General features: G+C 51.7%; 2 protein-coding genes across 2 annotated transcripts; one reads left to right on the top strand and one right to left on the bottom strand.

The window, feature by feature from the left end:
- Positions 1–1,235: 1,235 nt before the first annotated feature.
- Rab35 (RAS oncogene family member Rab35) lies at positions 1,236–5,936 on the bottom strand. Its single transcript, XM_018640811.1, has 6 exons — positions 5,622–5,936; positions 3,061–3,111; positions 2,810–2,942; positions 2,541–2,656; positions 2,239–2,405; positions 1,236–2,135 (listed from the first exon to the last, which is right to left on the bottom strand). Exons 1-6 carry the CDS (start codon positions 5,671–5,673, stop codon positions 2,040–2,042), a joined length of 615 nt encoding a protein of 204 aa, XP_018496327.1. The 5' UTR covers positions 5,674–5,936; the 3' UTR covers positions 1,236–2,039.
- Positions 5,937–9,828: 3,892 nt separating this feature from the next.
- LOC108864684 (RNA-binding protein 38-like) lies at positions 9,829–17,323 on the top strand. The gene is made up of 5 exons (XM_029112434.1): positions 9,829–10,002; positions 15,963–16,095; positions 16,283–16,427; positions 16,889–17,058; positions 17,184–17,323. Exons 1-5 carry the CDS (start codon positions 9,829–9,831, stop codon positions 17,321–17,323), a joined length of 762 nt encoding a protein of 253 aa, XP_028968267.1.
- Positions 17,324–17,383: the final 60 nt, after the last annotated feature.

Raw genomic sequence — 17,383 nt, 5'->3', positions numbered from 1 at the left:
AGTCGAATTTTCAATTGAAATAGCCCGGTCACAGCCTCGAGTTAGGCCTCTCCACGGCGGGTTTGGCCGAGTACACGATTATATGAAACTCTGGTTCTATTATCTCAATCTTTCTTGGTCATTCACTCTCATGCCCGTTTAGTTTTTCGCACGTTCACACACTTCTTTGCACACCGGTGTCCCTCACTTTATTGGCAATGATCGTTTCATAGAGACACCAGTAAACGTTGATAATCGTGACAATATTCAATCATTAGCTCTAGCTCCGAACAAACGACATAGGGTTGTAAGCTTCTGTCTAGTGTAGGGCTCCCTCCGTCGTCGCCGCCCTCATCTACGACGTGCATCGACAACGATCGTCGAGAATCGCCCTAAAAACGTCTTTCCAGAAGGAATAAAACTACAACTGCAGAACTCCAATCGAGTAATGGGAGGAGGAAAACAGCTGTTTCAACAGAGTTCATTACCTACTTTTGCTTTGATTCATTCCATCTTTCCAGTGCAGCAGTATTGCAGATATCGTAAGAATTCCTTTTTGAAATGGGCTTTTTGTAACACCTTCGCGCGATATAATACCATTGAACTTCTGTCGCTAACGTACGTCCTATGACATCATTATCTTTATCGTTGTCATCGCCGCCATCTCAGTCTCTAACAAACTCAACTTTCAGACAACATGTCCTATGGGTGTGCAGTCGGACCCGAAGGTCTACGGTAGTCTCGAACCAGCACCGATTCGCAGCTGGAGCGGCAAGAGTCTAATGCTTCTGTGATCGGAATCCGATGAACTCCACGTGGGCTCCGTATCGGGGGAATCCCTCGGCTATCTCGAGGCGACGCCGACGTCTACTCCTGATCAACCGGTACTTCCCTCGAGGATCCGAAAAAGTTCCCTCAGTTACGAATCTTCGATTTCAATCCGATCATCAGTCGCTTCGGGGTTTTCTAAATCCCTCCGATGACAGACTTGCCGAAGCCGATGCGGCCGGTCGACCCTGCTGGAATGAGACGATGTTCTCATTAATGATAAGCTCCCCCGCCAGTGTCGTCATGACAGCATTGCCTATGAGGAACGTACGACAAAATCTCTCCCGAAAACCCGACCGGAATCTTACCGCGGCTCAAAGCTGCTGAGGGAGTTCCGCCATCCTTCAAGCCTCAGGACCAGCCTACGTAATCAGCTCACGGTTGCCATGCTCCACTTTGGGGATGACCCGATATTCCCGTTGCGCGGAAAACTCGCGACGCGCATACCGTGAGGAGCGAGAGTATTTTCGCAAAAATGTTCTATCTGCAGTTATCGAGCCACTCGAGAGAACTTCGACGGTCGGTACTGGACAATCGTCCAGGTCAGTTGTTCGTGGAAATCATCACGGAGACCGATGCATCGATCGGATTAGAGGAGGAAATGACCCAAGGAGAACGACCCATGCTGAATAGTGAGCCATCGACATCATTCATAAAACACAGTGAAGGAGAGCGCCCTACCAGTAAGGTTTCAGGTATTCGCAGACACATTTGACTCGCTCACATCGATCTATTGAAGAAAGTAACGCCTGTTCGAGTCACGAGATAATTTCTCGAGAGACCGATCTGCACAAAATTTCGAAAGAATAAAATCCGCTCCGGAATTTCTCTCGTAGCTCGTGATCCTTTACTACATTCTGTGAATTGCGCCCGACTTTCTTCAGTCCTCCGCTTTTTCCGAATGAGCACCAGTGTTCGTTTGGCTAATTTGTTCGCCCGAAAACGGAGGCTTGCTTTTTCGAATTCGCCACATCTCTACGATGATGCGTGCCCACGACCATGTGTTCTGAGCGGATATGGTGTGTGATTTCTCTCGCGAGGTCGGTCCGGAGCTTCGTGGCCCGTGTCGTATCCCTGCGTTTTCCCATAAATATTCTTCCCCTTCCAAGACGACAATTAAATTGAGGACTCCGGAGAGGGCGTCCCGACACGAAGAGCTCCGAGAGGTGACATGGACTTGGTTTGAATTGGAAATTTCCGCTCGTACTGATGATGCTCACACTGTCAGTAGGTTAAGAGCAGCACTTGCTTCCTTTCTTGCCCTTCTGATTCTTCCGTAACCTGACGTTATCATTTTTCGATGTCATCAGGTTATCGCGAAGTTCCTCCTGCGGAAAGCAATGACAGATTATATCTCTGCTGACGGAATGAAGAAAAGGGAAACGTCGAGCGGAATGTTTCGCCGGGACGGGATCTTTCGGCGATTCTTACTTTTTTGGTTTTGAGCACCATCCTCGTCACTGCATTAAACATCTCTTCGACATTGAAGTTGTCTTTAGCGGAAGTCTCGAACAACTCGATGTTCATACGATCGGCGAACGCCTGTGCGTCTTCGGTGAGCACGACCTTCCTCTGCGGGTCATCGTTTTTGTTCCCAACTGGAGGTGATAGGCAAACATTGAGTTTATCGAAGGTGCTCCAGGTGTTGAAAAAAATATTTATCAGTCTCAGGATCGGATGAGTCGGATCAGTGAAAGCTCCGAGTGACCCGACCAAGTAATGCGGTCACATACCGAGTATTCGGTTGACCACGTCGCAGTTCTGATCAATCTCGTGTAACCAACGTTTGACGTTTGCGAAGCTCTCGCCATTCGTAACATCGTAAACTACAATCACACCATGCGTCCCCCTGTGGGAAAAGCATGACTTATGGCAGCGACCGCTCAGCCCACTAAAATATATCCATTGATCATCGCTCATAAAACAAACAGAAAATTTCGTTCCAGCAATCGCCAGGAGCGCTCGGAATCGAAGCTCCTCCCGGGAGGGTCTCTGAGCATACCTGTAATACGTTGATGTGATCGTCCTGAAGCGTTCTTGGCCAGCCGTGTCCCAGATTTGAAGTTTAACACGCTCCCCATCCACCTCTATAGTGCGGATTTTGAAGTCCACGCCTATGGTGGTGATGTAATTACCTGTCGGTGGACAAGGGTCTTGAATCCGCTGACCAATGTATCAGGTCAAACGAATAGGATATGCGAATAGTATGTATAGCACCTTGTTTCACCGTATTGGAACACTCGAAGAACTTACCAGAGAATGTGTTATCGGCAAATCGGAGCAGCAAACTGCTTTTCCCAACACCTGAAACGCGAGAGAATTCCGTTATCATTTTCAGGAGAGGAATTCAAGAACTGCACGGAGCAAGTTGATAATATTGGACACGGAAGTCGGAGATTGAATGCGGGCGTTCACACCAAGGAAGGTCTCATAGGGATCCCCATGATATTGATCCATCGTGAAGATCTATTTTCGTCTGTCTGGGCTTGACTCGACGCACGAGACGCGCGAATCCGAATGAAGACCTAATGATGATCGGGGATCACCATATGATCTTATCACTTATCAGACACGGGGGAAGAACGGCGAAGAGTAAGAGGATATCAGCAACAATTGATTTCAGAGCGTGCGCTGAGGCGTTCCGGGGCATTCTCGTCCGAGCATCGCGAACCATTGAATACATGTGTTGTTCGGGAAGAAAGTGGAGCCAGAGGTACCTTACTCTGCTCCAAAAATATTCTTCCGGCACCGGCAGTAGTAAGACCGACCGTGCGGCTCTCGGCCGCTTAGAGTGGATATAATCTAAGCAAATGAAGCCGTTTATCCTGACATCATCACGTGACCTCGAAACCGGCGGACGCTGACGATGAGGCGTTTGATAATAATCATTGAATGGGTTATTCGGCCCGGCCATGTGATGTCGAATACGAAGGCGGATGCCGAGCGGAATGTCGAGATCGTTTCCTTATTCTTTTCGAATACCTCAGCGACCCTCGCGCTGTTTCTTCGACAAGGGGGAGCAACTCATCATATGTCTTTCCGTCTCCATTCCCAATACCAATCATGCGGAAGGGCACGTCGGAATAAGCTCCAGAGGGACCGTCGGTGTCGTGCGATGAGCGTGGACAAGATTCTCGCGGCACTTCGCGCAGCCTGTTGAATCAATTGTGGAACGGCGCTCTACTGACAGGTCAACTTCTCTGCTCGTGAAGTTCCCGTCGGCGGACTGATCGGCTGACCGGCCATGGGAACAAACTCGGTCAAAGCCGATTATGAGGGCAAGCATCACGCAACGCTGGTAGGTCCGATTCGCCCATCCATCGGGATCGTGTTTTTCTTCTTTCCCGCTTGATGATCGCTTTCTTTCCTCGTTTCATTCGGCGAGACTATACAGAGAGGCTCCAGTACAGCAGCCGTCGTCCCTTAAATGACTCACCGCTCAACTTGTGTGCCGCGTCCGGCGAAACCGTCGCGTCTGAATCACGCCTCGATGAATATCAACATTGACATATACTCTCCCTTTTCCGTTGGAAAATCTTTCCAGGATCAGCCTCAGTTGCGAGATGAAATAGTCCGAAGGGACGGGCACGAGGCGGGGTGAGCGAATCGAAGTTTTCCCCCCATGAATCGAACGGGACATATCGGGAGAAGCGAGAAAGACGCAGCTTCTAGCTCTAGGAGTATTCGTGTATTGTGCGAATCTAGTAAAGCGGAGCGGAACCCTAAGGAGTTGGCGGTGGAGTACGCTCGGCTGTTCGGGATGACGCGAACACAAATCGAGACTCATACGCCCGACTAGGTGTCGTCAGATTGCCTTCGGTGTTCTGTTCCAGAAGATGACCAGGGGAAGTGCTTCCAGGTCCCTAGCTCGTCGCCGCCGGCATGCAAGTCGCCGAATGACTAATGTACGCGACCGGACGCTCGGATCGACCACTTCGGAGCGCCGCTTTCAGCCGCTGGTAGCCGGCGCCATCAAATCCGTTAACATGATTCTGCTCGTATTGGTGGCCGGCGGTGCTGCTGCTGCTGCTCACCTGTCGCCAGTGAGCCAGAAACGCCTCTATGTTGTGATCGAACGGAGAAAGAATGGACTCCAATCCGAGCCTATCCACGAGAGTATTAGTCGAATATCCGCGAGATTCTGTCTAGGGGCCTTCGAGTGTCACATAGAAAGCTCTCGAAAGCAGTTTTTCCCCTAAATCATACACGTCAGCCAGATCCCGCCTTCATTCCGCTGACCGTTGATTTAAATTGCACGCATTCGAATCGTCTCTGAGAGCTCAACGACGGTCATATCCAACCGGCTGTAGACGACATTTCTCCGTCTGACGGTGATCAGATCGAGCTGGAGAGAAGTCCAAAGAGACGGAATCAATTTCTGCGCCTGATCCGAGGCTGTGGAGAAATGATCAGAGAAAGGAGCCTCGGATGCTCCCCGAGCCAGAGCAACACCCCTGAAGCTCTTCGAGCACGAGCTCTCATGCTACTCCGAAGGCCTCTGTTTTTTTGTACCATGTCGCTATTAAAATCAGTCCGCAGGCACATCGTAGACACGCGATCCTTTGCAGACCGAAAATTCCGCATGAGGCCGAATTCTGTGCGTCACAGATTTCCGAGTTCATGGCTCACCGGAGCCTCGGCGGAACTCCGGCGATTCGGAGGACACAGTAGGCCAGGGACGTGATCGATAGAAAGCAGCGTCGATGAGTTTCCCGGAGCACCGACCACTACTTACGGGTGACTCCTCCGAGGAAAAGACAGAAAAAAGTCAACACGGTAATGCTAACTCTCGTCCGTCGTGGAGTTCTACTTACCACTGTCTCCGATGATGAGGAGTTTGAACAGATGATCGTACTCCCGATTCATTTTCACGGTTGTGTGTTAGGATCCAGTATCTCGACTTTTCCTCAATCACAGACAAAGCGAGATGTCGGACCGGATTGCGATATTTCCTCCTCTCGGAAGTCGTGTCGATAGTAGTGCAGATTCACAGGAGTTCGATTTGCAGGCTCGTGGTTTTTGCTGCTGCTGCTGTTGTTGCTTGCTCACTACGGTGTTGATGATGATGATTAAAAATAATCGAACGCCGAGGAATAACACACTCACACGCACAGCCAGTCGAATCGGTCGCTAACTATAAGTCACAGCGGCACAAAAAAACTCACTGTGGAAAGCTACGTCCCTGGCAGAAACAGCTCCGAAACGAATGCACGATAAATCTATTATGCCGACGCAAGTGAAGAGATCGTAGTTCGACTGTTCGAGCCAGAACGGTCGAGCCACCGACTCAGCGACGATGATCTTGACGAACAACACTAACGACAATAACAACAATGACGGCAGCAACGACGTCGACGACGATCTCTGGAGATCGTTCGCTGATGCCGCAACTACAACCGATGTTCCCTCGGCCTCACTCGCGACACTCTGGCGGTCCACCGAGCGGAAGAGCAGATGCCGCCAGCTTCTAGAGCCGTGAAGCCCCGACAAGCTACGGACGCGGAGAAGATCCTCGACCAGTCACTGATTCACCAGAACAGACTCATAACACTCTGTTGATCACCCGCAACAGCAGCTGCCTGGGATGCAGGTGCCGCTCACGAATTAAGACGGAACTGATCTTCGTCTGTTCTTGAAGAACTGTACGAACTCCCGATCTGACAGAAGTCGGAGAACGCGAGCGTGTTCGAATGACTCAGTCGGTGTGGTATGTTTTCTTTGTTCGAAACTCCGATGATTCGCTAAGGGTGGCTGCTACCGCTGTTTGTTGCTTGATGATCGTAGCAGTCAGTCAGTACGTCGTCGGGCAGGCTGGCTGCTTGGCTGCTCGTTAGACGACGTTATTTCTGCAGCTCGAGTGGCGGCGGTGGCAGCAGAAACGGCAGCGGCGGCTCGTCGTTGCGTCCGCTCCAACAGAGAGTTTGACGCCTTCGGCGGGGACTTCTCGAAAAGTAGCTCTGGTTAGACTTACTCGAGCCACGGTCTAGACCCTGTTAACCGTCTCACCACCGACCACCATAATAAACATATCAACAACAAACTACTTCAGCCACGTTTGACGTCATGTCCGGTGTCCGCCACCGGCCACCATCGCACTTAGGCGTGGTCAATTAGACGGCGCCAAAATTCAAATTTGAAGACATATGGCGGGCTCCAGCATTGCTCGAACAATTTACAGGATAAGTCCAGGACGATATTTCCGTGAGCATACGGTGTTGAATGTGAGCTGAGCCAGACTGAGGTCTCCGTTATCTTCAAAGTTTTCGGAGCCCGCGAGAGCGAAATTCTAGCAGACGCGATGGAGAGCAGACGCGGTGGTAAGCAGAAAAAGCCGCCGGCGGGTTTCTGACTTTCGACTACACTCAAGGCTTGTAGTCTAGTATCCGAAACGGGAATCGCCCACAGGGTTAGGGAGATGCCGAAGAATCGTTGGTCGACCAGGTTCCCGGCAGATCTTGTACTTGTTTGGCACAGGAGGCAAACTCGAATGATTTCTTTTCTGTTCTTGGTGGAGAGAGAGAGAAATGATACCGATGATCTTCCCTGTGACTTTGAGGGACATCGGGCGAGCTCATTTTTTTTCCGACGGTCCTGGCTACGAATTATATGGTTACCAGAGGAGCTGGATGAGCCTTCGCTCCTTTCTTCTTCCCCCAACTGGAATTCGAAATGCAAAGAACCCACACCGGTCGCAGGTCCGTTGCGGAGTCGTCAACTCCCGACGGGGTGACATCGTCGCTAGGCACACCCGAAGCGAAGCTGAGATTTGCGCAGCGAAGCTCCGGATTCCGCGTGGATCTCATGGATTAAAAAACTCGGGATCCTAATTGATAGACATCAACTTGGCCCTGGATTAAGGCGAATTATTTCGTAGAGCTTGCCATCACACAGAGTTCAGGGCGATCTCTCGCGATTCAATAAGTTACTGCCTAACACGGTTCCTATCGAGTCGATGGTGAGTCGTGACAGGACCTCGATTCCCCGGAGTGGCTTCAACCGTCACATAGAGTCGCACGGAGATGTACGGCACAGGTATTTTCACCAACCACGCTACATTTTCGTAGGCGGACGCTCTTTCCGATGACGAACATACCCAGGAACGTTCAGGAACATGCTTAGATTGCAGGACTCTTGCAGAAAGTTATTCAGTTCCCTCCCTCGACCAACCCTCCACGGAATAGTTCCCCAGGCGGTTTTCACAGAGTGTCGCGGCGCTTACCTCACGGTGAAGGCACAGTATCCATCTACACATTTACACGAAACTAATAAAGTGGGTACAATCAACATTTGTCCCGCTGAGCTTTTCGGGATCATTTTGGATAAAGATCTGAACATTGTCATCCTTCATGGCTATCGGGGACCAGATGAGGAGACTCGACGCGCTACGGGATGCGGGAACTCGCTTCCGCCGATTCGAAATAAATTCGTTGGGGTCTATGATGAAACTCGAGCTCAAGAGTCACATTTAGGGATCCGGAGGTGATGAACTTCTAGAAAGGGAAACTTATTCGCCTCCAAACTCTGGCTGTTGGCCAGCTGATGCCGGAGGGAGGAGAACCGGTGACTCGCGGGCAGCTCGAGCCCCGCGGATCTCTGGATATCGGTCCATGCTTTCTGAAGGGTTTTCGATTCTGACTGCCATTTTTCCCCTAGAGTTTGAGTCAGTGCATCGCTTCACGGACGGACGGGGTGGATACCTACTCGATAATTCGACTCTCTGTATGAGATCTACGAGGTTCACTCAGTGGACCTGTTCGCTATCGGCTCGAGTATAAGCTACGAGCGCTGGCTACGTTGCGGGACTCGGAACCGCACGTCCGAGGTCTGGAGTGGGCGCGTACGTCATTCAGGGAGCTGTGCTCTGTGTCGGGCCCCAAACTCTCGTTTCCAGGGGCTTGCAGTCGGTATTGTACTATCAGCTGACCATGAGCATCGAGACTGAATACCGGTCCTCGGGAGTTCGGGAGACCGAAAACGACCGATCGGAAATATTCGAGCAGGAGTACCCGGAGGAACACTATCTGGTGTTTACCGCGCAGCTGTTAATCGACTCTATCTCACTCTACCCGTTTCTCGCTCCGTCGGCGTCGACTTCAAGGGCGTGCCGAAGATGGTCGAAACATTTGGCAGAGTGGCCGAAGAAATCTCCGCCGCTGATCTGACAGCTCCCGATCGCCAACTTTCCCCGGAGCCGACTTACGCAAATATATGTCCAAGGTGAAAAAGTGGAACTGAATTCTTGGAGCCTCCTCATTGGGATGGGGATAGATGGCGGGTGGATCAGTATCGTCAGCGTGCCACTCGGCGGTGTCTCCGAATGGGTTGTGCCGAGGTCTCTGGGGAGTGCTACGGTTTCCAGAGGCATCCACAATTTACAGGGGCAAAGTTTGACTCCGGTCTTGGAGCGGAATCCCACCTTGTGCCCCCGTCGGATGAAGCAGTTCGATGAGTTTCCTGGACCCGACAGGGCAAATAAACTTCTCCCGGTAATACGTCCCCTTCATCTTCGCCAAGGACGGAGATGAAGAGGAAAAAAATCAACAGCCGAATATTCGGGTGATCCGCACGATATTCCAGTGTTTCGGAACCGAGGCCCCGAGTTCAATCTTACCCCAGACTCTTGCCTCTTTCCATCATGACCACCCTCTCCTGTGGTGCGGCGCATTCGCCCGGCCTGCAGCGCGGCCTGTAGTCTCAGAGCGCACAATCCGCCACTGTAGAACAGCGGAGCCTACTTAGAGTTCACCGGCGACAAGCTAGCTAGCTCACTGAACAGACTACTACATTCTTTGAGCCGTTCGTACAGGGTCAAGCGTTCTCTCGTCTCGTAGGATCCCGTGACGAGCGGGTTCTGCGACACGACGTCCTCAGTTCAAACCTTCGCTTTAAAGTGCCGAACTTCGCGAGCAACAGGTCGAAGTGCGCGTATCCTCATCCACTCTACGGCGGGATACCTTGGGTTCAGAATCTGGGATTCTGTTCTGCAGATTTGTGACTGTGACTCCGGACTCCCGAGACACGATGCAAGCCGACATCTTGCAGAAGGACACGACGTTTACGAAGATTTTCGTCGGTGGTCTGCCTTACCATACCACCGACAAAAGTCTTCGGCAGTTCTTCGAGGTCTTCGGAGACATCGAAGAAGCGGTCGTCATCACCGATCGGCAGACGGGCAAATCGAGAGGCTACGGATTCGTAAGTGTATCCCTAAATTTTCTCCTAGATCTGGTGATCTGAAGTTGAGCACCTTAACCCAGCAGCGTTGAGGCCTGGTTGCGGTGGGATTATGGTGGATGGACTTCTCGATATTGCTGTTCCGCACTCAACTAAACTTCACTAGAGTTTTCCCTTGAGGTCTAGAGGGAAGAGAAGGTCTCGAGAGTGAAGCGTTCCGTGTGAACGAAGTGGTTGAATCGAAGTCGTGGAACGGGGAGAGCACCTCGTCCAGCCGGAACTTCATAGATAGACTAGGATTTGTCAGTTCATGGAATCGCTGGCCGCTTCCATGATCATCGGATCGGAGATGGCTAGACTAGTATTGGCGTCCTCCTATTTTTTGCTTCCTTTCGTTTTCTCGTGCTTTTTTCTCGGTTTCTCGCTGCTCACATCGTTCGAAGGGTAATGTGCTCCGCTCGATTCACCCATTCCTCAGATCTTTGTGGCCGTCCGAAAGAAAGGTCCGGGACCCGGGCTCGGAAAACCCATTCGCTTCGGGAGCTCTCTGACTCGGCGTAAACAATCACATATTCGTAATGGAAAATCGTTCCCGGAAAATGGGTGGTCGGCGCTCACTTCCTAGCAGCGCGCCATGGCATCGGAACTCTCTGGAGCACGTTCTCATCGGGTCCGATTCTGAAATTTGTACTTCCCTTCGAACCTGACCTGCAAGCCCCATCTCGCTCATCGTTCGATAGCTCGTCCGGTTCGACGGAGAACACATGTGCAAACTAGATTTCAACGTGGCAAGCTCCACGACGAGATACATTCTGCTGATAACGAGTCAGAGCGTTGTCGCGGAAAAAGGCCGCGGCTGCGATTCTGACTCAGCCAGTCAGCAGGCAGAGCTCAAGAATCTCGACCCCGGGCCTCTGTGGCGTCTCTGGGGCCGCTCGGATATGTTAGGAAGCTGCGCGATGGAATAAGTCAATCAAGCGACCAGCCAGCCGGCCGGTCGGTCGACTGGTTTGCCAGTCAGCCTACCGGTTGCTCCCCATCTCAGACGGACAGAAACAAAGGAGAGAAATCTATTTACATACAATCCCATGCAACACCCGTTACCTGGAGACGCTGGAGAAACTGGTTCTGCTCTTCTCCATCACAGCAAATCACCAGCCCACCAACAAACCAAGCAGCGATGCGGAAGCTCCGGGCGACTGTCAGTGAGAAAAGAAAATATAGCCCCGCTTTGCGGATCTCAAGTCCGTCTCGGCTTCCCCGTCCTCTGATTAAAGTCATGGAGGACCTACAAATGAATAATTCGTGGAATTCATTATTGCACTCGCGGTAATGGGACCTGTTGAGCGGAAATTCACCCACAGCGGCACGCGTATGGATCGGAATTTCGACCTGAAATGGCGCAGAGGCCAAAATGCACAGAGCCCGTAGGGATACGTGATTCATGGCGATTGCGGGGACAAGAATCCGGGCAGCTGTGGACTTTTGTGCGATTTTTTTCTCGAGACAGTTTCGACTGACACTCGCGGCCAAGGTGAAGCTCTACAGAAGTCTAAGCAGGAGAGCCCTGACACCACCATTTCCCTTGACGATCTTCCTAGTGGAAGTGGAGTCTACGAGTCGGCGGACGTCGAGAATTGGAGACCATCCTCTGAACTAAGGTCCCAGATTTGACATAGATTTCGCTCAACAATCGAGGAATTTACCAGGGCCACCAGAATAAGCATCAGATGGTCTTTGAGGTTTCTCTTATTTCCTTGGGTGGAGGGTCTGCCTTCGGCGGCCCCGACGGCGTCGAATGCCCCTGAGCGCGGGTCCTACAGCGGAACGCGGTCGCCGTGTCTGAGGGGGCAGCTTCTGCGGTCGCTTCCGCGTACGAATGCCTAATGGCCCTGGACAAATGGTTCGAGTCTAGAGATGAATCGTTGTGAGACGCTTCGTCGCATGCTCTTATGATGCTGGACGCATCTATGAGAACAGAACACGTGGTCGGTCCTTCTGCCGAGCAAGTTGAGTTCTGGCGACGCGACGGCCGGCCGGCGCTTGAACGATGAGAGGAATATCCATTGAGAGCGAGACCGAACGAACGAGCGAACGTCCGTCCGACCCGATAGCACCTGACTGGCTAACGGGAGTTGAGAGAACCATAGCACATGTTGCGCACATGCTTTTCTGCTGTCCTGACTGCGGATACCTATCCAAAGACTAGGAAACGGCTGCTACTTGAGGCTTATAACCAGCTCTGAGTGAGTCACCTTGGTCGTCGGCGGATGCACAAAAAAGCGTCATCAGTCTGCGAGCGGGAACGAGCGGTTCAGATAGGGCATACTCACTACGCGTGTATTCGAGAGTAGCTCGGCGACAAAATGGGAGAAAATCGGAGCGTGGGACGCCCGAGTTCTGGGCTGAGCTAAAATGGTTACGAGTTGTAACGACACTCGAGGTGGTCAGGGGAGGAATATCGACCCATTGAACCGTCTACGGTCGTGGAAGCACAGCGTGGGCCGGGAAACGTTTTTCCAGGCTGGCTGCATCAATCCATCGCTTTCCATGTGATGGATGCTGAAAGGACTGACACGAAATCCTCGATTCGGCTCCCGTTCGATGAAGAGTGAGAAATCGGCAAGATTTGATCTGCTCAACTACCCCTTGGGAAAGGGAGCTCATACGAAGTTCTACGAGATTCCTGCCTTTTCGTCGAAATTCGAGCCTGAGGAACGACTTCGGGCGACGCTATGCTTCCGAACAGGGAGAACGTCCTTCTGCGATACGTTCAACACTCAACGACGCCTTCTATGGTGCTGAAAACTCCGTGCACACGGAAAGCTTTGATGCGTGAAGCAAATTCACATGTGGGTGTCTCGTCGTTCCTCCAATAGGCGCCACCGCTGCTAGATGATAGGTTGCTCGTTCGCTCTCGGAAACGAACGATTGTAGTCGGATTGATTCCGTTGACTTGACGCATCGACTTGATTTAGCTCGAACTTAATATGCGACACGTCTCAAACGAACTCCCACGCGACGGAGATGATCTCGTTCTAGACTCGAATCACAACGCAGGGGACTGATGAGGATGAGAATATCATTCAGTTTTCCCAGCCGCCCGTGAAACCCCGAAATCACCACGAAACCATGATTCAGAGACCACACCTAGCTCCCATAGGCAGCGAAGCCGAGAACTCAGGGATCTATGTGTACGAAACACGCAGCCGACCTGGAACATGAGAGTCGACGGGATCCTCATTGATCGCCCCGGAGGGCTTCCGGGTCGGAGAATTGAATTGAAAAGTCGAAAGCTGGTCTCTGAAGTTGTGTTTAGAGTTCCTGAAAAGTCGTGTTGTTGTTTTCCTCTGGTTTCTTGGTTTTGTTCGATCATTTTTGCTGATTTGAGTGTTGCTAATAATGGAGCGTGTGCTGGAGTCGTTCGTTGAGTTCGTAGTTTGACTTGAGTGAAGCTCAATTGGGGCGGTCTAATACTCAAAGTCGAGATCTTTCAGAAGGAATTGACGAACGCCACTGTTAACGAACCAACCACGTTCAGAGTTGAGTCGCTCGAGAGGCGAACTTACCGCCGAAGTCGTCACGGTATGTGAAAGTTGGTGAAGTTTGATGTGCAGTGATTGGTGTTTTTTTTCTCTCTGTCTTCTGTCTGACTCGGAAGAAAAGAAGGTCGATAACTTCGATCGAGCGAGTGCCGTGACAAGCAGTCACGTGATGAGCGCTACCGCTCACGTTCGACGCGTGCAGGCACCAATGGTACGGCTCTACCTCAACTGAGCGAGAATTCCACTGTGAATCTAATCTGATCAGTTGTATTCAGTTGTCAGAGCGTGAACGGCTTCGAGTTCGATCGAATCCTTCGTAATTGCTTTCACCAAGTCGTCACGGCTATCGATGCGACGCCAGGCCACTGCGAGTAAATCGGCGCTATCTTAATTCGACCCTGTGCTCAAGAATAAAATAAGGTTCCACTAATTTCACAAGTATTGGATGAGGATTTTTGGATTCAGAAGGGAGGGCAAAAGGTACTCGATGCTGTCTTCGAACTCCGCGCCCCTGCCAAGGTATCAGTCGTCGGGGATGGGTTCGCCCCCCTCGCGGAGAGTCACTTTGACTCCATGCTCGTGCTCTCTGAAGATCTCACACTATCATCGAGAGCGCGTGCGTACACAAACACACCTGTGAATCCCCCACGGGAGAAATCGAATCAAGTTAATGTTCCTCTCTGCTCCAATCTCGCCGTCTGTAGAGGCTGGAGTGATTGCTTCAGAGAGCAACGTTAGATAACTCGCCACGCCGACCGTCCCTTGTCTCCGACCTTGTTTCGAGACTTGCCTTGGCGGACTAGCCCACTCAATCCCGGGAATTTCATACCACGAACTTGCTTCGCGATTGAGGATGGGAAATCATGGTATCTACAATCGACTCCGACATCCCTCCGAAGCTTCCGCCTCTGTTCTCCTCGAACGACTCCATCGATTGATATAGGCGCATTTGATAGGCTGTTGTAGTTCGATTCAAGGGCTATGCCCGAATCGAGCTTCCTCGATGGACGACATCATCGTTCTGAGCTCCCTCCTCTCCGGAAGATCAGCGCGAGAAAAAGCTTCTGGAAAAAGATTGACTGAGAAGCTCGGCTTCCTCTGGGACTATTCATCAGTCACCACTGCGGAGATCTCTGATTCCGGCAGTTGAGCGAACCGGAAAGCGAAGACTCGGTCCCTGATCGCGGAGAGCTCGACGAACGTTAAAAGCAGAGAACCCGCCCAAAAACTCAACGCGGATTGAAGAGCGAATGTCGAAACGGCCCGGCCTAGCATTGGGGCAGAAGCGGTTTTCCCTTGTTAGAAACGACTAGGGTTAGATATACGGGTACGAGTCTCTGGCGAGATAGAGCAGCGCGTAGAGGAACGAGCATAGCTGCTAGAAGTCAACAACCAGTTGGGCTATTTCTGGAGAACCGGCTCGGGACGGCTGAGCACGCGAACCTTTCGGGCGAAGCCCAAACCAGGGAGTTAGAAGCGCTGCGCGGCTGTTGAAAGCTCTGCTGGAGAATCGAGAAGACAGATCCCTCCCGTGGGCGATTCCCTTCGAGACTGGACCACGGAAGTTCGCCGCAACCGAGGATGGAATAGAACGAAGAAGACCCCGAGTTTTCAGCGGGGGAACATCTCAGACATAATGATAACCTTTTACGCGGCTTATTTTTTGCCACAATAAGTCATGCGGAGGCCGAAAACATCCAAAGACAAATCATCAATCTGTCGCCTTGAATTCGGTACTCGGTAAACCTTCGGATTGTCAGCCGCAGATTCTATGAAACAATGCGCGAATAAAAGACTGCAAATGGGAGAGACTATAAGTGATAAGTATGATTGGTGATATCGAGTCGTCGAGAGAAAGCCTGAGAGACAGTGCCATCGATCGGGGGAATTTCCCCGGAAAAATTTCAGATGAGCATCATCATTGAGGTTAAATCCTCTGCTTCCAGAGCTCGGTTTCAAGACAGATTGGGAATCCCCCTAATCGAGGTAACGGGGGAAGAGAGAGACGAGTTTCAAGACATAATCGTGAAAATAGTAGGAAGACATTCCCGTATGGAAGACCGTTTTTCGATCAGGCGGAATGGAGAAGAGAGCACGAAAACGGAGCCTCTCCTCGAGAGAGCTCTCCGATCTCAGAGAGACGAAGGGAAAGATTTATGTTGCATGTTTCCTTAGCGACCATATCGTCGCGATCTGTTGGGTCGATTTTTTGACACGACTCGGATTCTGACCCGTTTTACGCAGATGAGAGAATTTCCCCCAGCCGCCGTCTCCTCGCCGACTGCTGATGCCATCTCTTGATTTCATTCTGATCGTCGAAATGTCCCCAGATCGTGAACTTGACCATTGGGCAGACGGGATGATTGTCATTCGGACCTCTCCTTAATCCGAGTCGTTTCCGAGGTCGCCTATTTGAGCTCACTCGATTATCCGCAGGTGACCATGGCTGATCGCGAAGCCGCGGAGCGAGCTGTTAAGGAACCCAACCCCATTATCGACGGAAGAAAGGCGAACGTTAATCTCGCTTATCTCGGAGCTAAGCCGCGAGCAAGCGTTCAACAGCTGAATGGTGAGGATTCTCCTCCCTATTGAAAACTTTGTCCTGAGCACGGAAATCCAGTTTTGCAGACGGAATCTTGCTCTCTCAAAACTCGGAGTTTCTTGATATATGATTGGGAATCCCGGCTGGATCCTACGATCGATAATCTTCTCCGCTAATGAATCTTCAATGATAAGCTTTTCTATTATTCCGGTAGCCTCACCCATTTCAGGCCTCATCACAGACTTGTTCACCGGCTTCCCCATATGTCCAACAACAGCTGCCTTGCGTGCGGCCTCTGCATATCCAGCAGCCCTATTGCAGGCAGCAGCAGCAGCTCAACAGTACAACACAGCCGCCGGGTGAGGAAACTTCGAGGTCTTCTCCGATAGCTCGCACGTGAGCTTTCCTCACGCCGAACCGTGGGGAGTCTCGCCCTACAACAGATTCCCGAGCGCTCTGGGCTTCCACTGCAAAAGTCACGAAGTCGTCTCAGGCGCGAATTCGCCGGCGCGGCGCCAGCGTCGTTTGATCCTGGAACTCTCCATTAAGGGTCCGATGGGGAGAGCCATTCCAGCGCACCTCCACACGCTGGGCCGGCCGGAGAGCCATGATCCGGATCCGCGTCTTCGGTGCGGGCTTACGATTGAAAAATTGATCGAACACTTTGCGCGCGTGATACTCGAGGGCGGAAAGAGACGCCCCACCGTTCCCGAATTTGTCGGGGCGGCTCGCGTAAATTAGGGCCCAGTGATTCTCGCCCGGAACGCGAAAACTTCAAGCGTGAAAAATTCAACTTATGACATCCGGAAAATTCTTCCAGGGTCAATCCATACTTGTACCAGCCCTATCTAGCTGCAGCAGCTGCCGCGAACCCCGCCGCCGGGTTGACTCCGGCTCAAGCCGCGGCCTTGCTCCAGACACCCCCAGCGGTTCCGACAGCGCCTCCTCAAAACGCCGCGGCGACAGCGGCCCAAGCGACCTCTGCGAACGGTGAGTAGACCCAATGATTAGCTTTCGAATTCAACTCCGAATCGAAGTAGGGGTCTCGTGAAATCCGATGCCGACTCCGTTTTGATGGGTCTCAATCTCAATGGATTAAAAATTCATCGTTACAGCTCTCGCAGCCGCCGCTGCTGCCCAGCCGTCTTCGTACTACGACTACCAAGCGCAAATGACGAACGCTGAGGGATACTTGCCTTACTACTATCTGAACCTACCGTACGCTGCGACCGCTGCGAGTCAGGATCGAATCTAAACGGTGCCCTCAAGGAAGTTTGGACGAAACTCGCGGCGAGAATCGGACAAGTCACCCTTT

This window comes from Galendromus occidentalis, unplaced genomic scaffold, assembly GCF_000255335.2.
Source record: "Galendromus occidentalis unplaced genomic scaffold, Mocc_1.1 scf7180000077501, whole genome shotgun sequence".
NCBI classification, from domain to species: Eukaryota; Metazoa; Arthropoda; class Arachnida; order Mesostigmata; family Phytoseiidae; genus Galendromus; species Galendromus occidentalis.
Note: the sequence above shows the minus strand (reverse complement) of the source record. Positions and strands in the feature narration are given on the sequence as shown.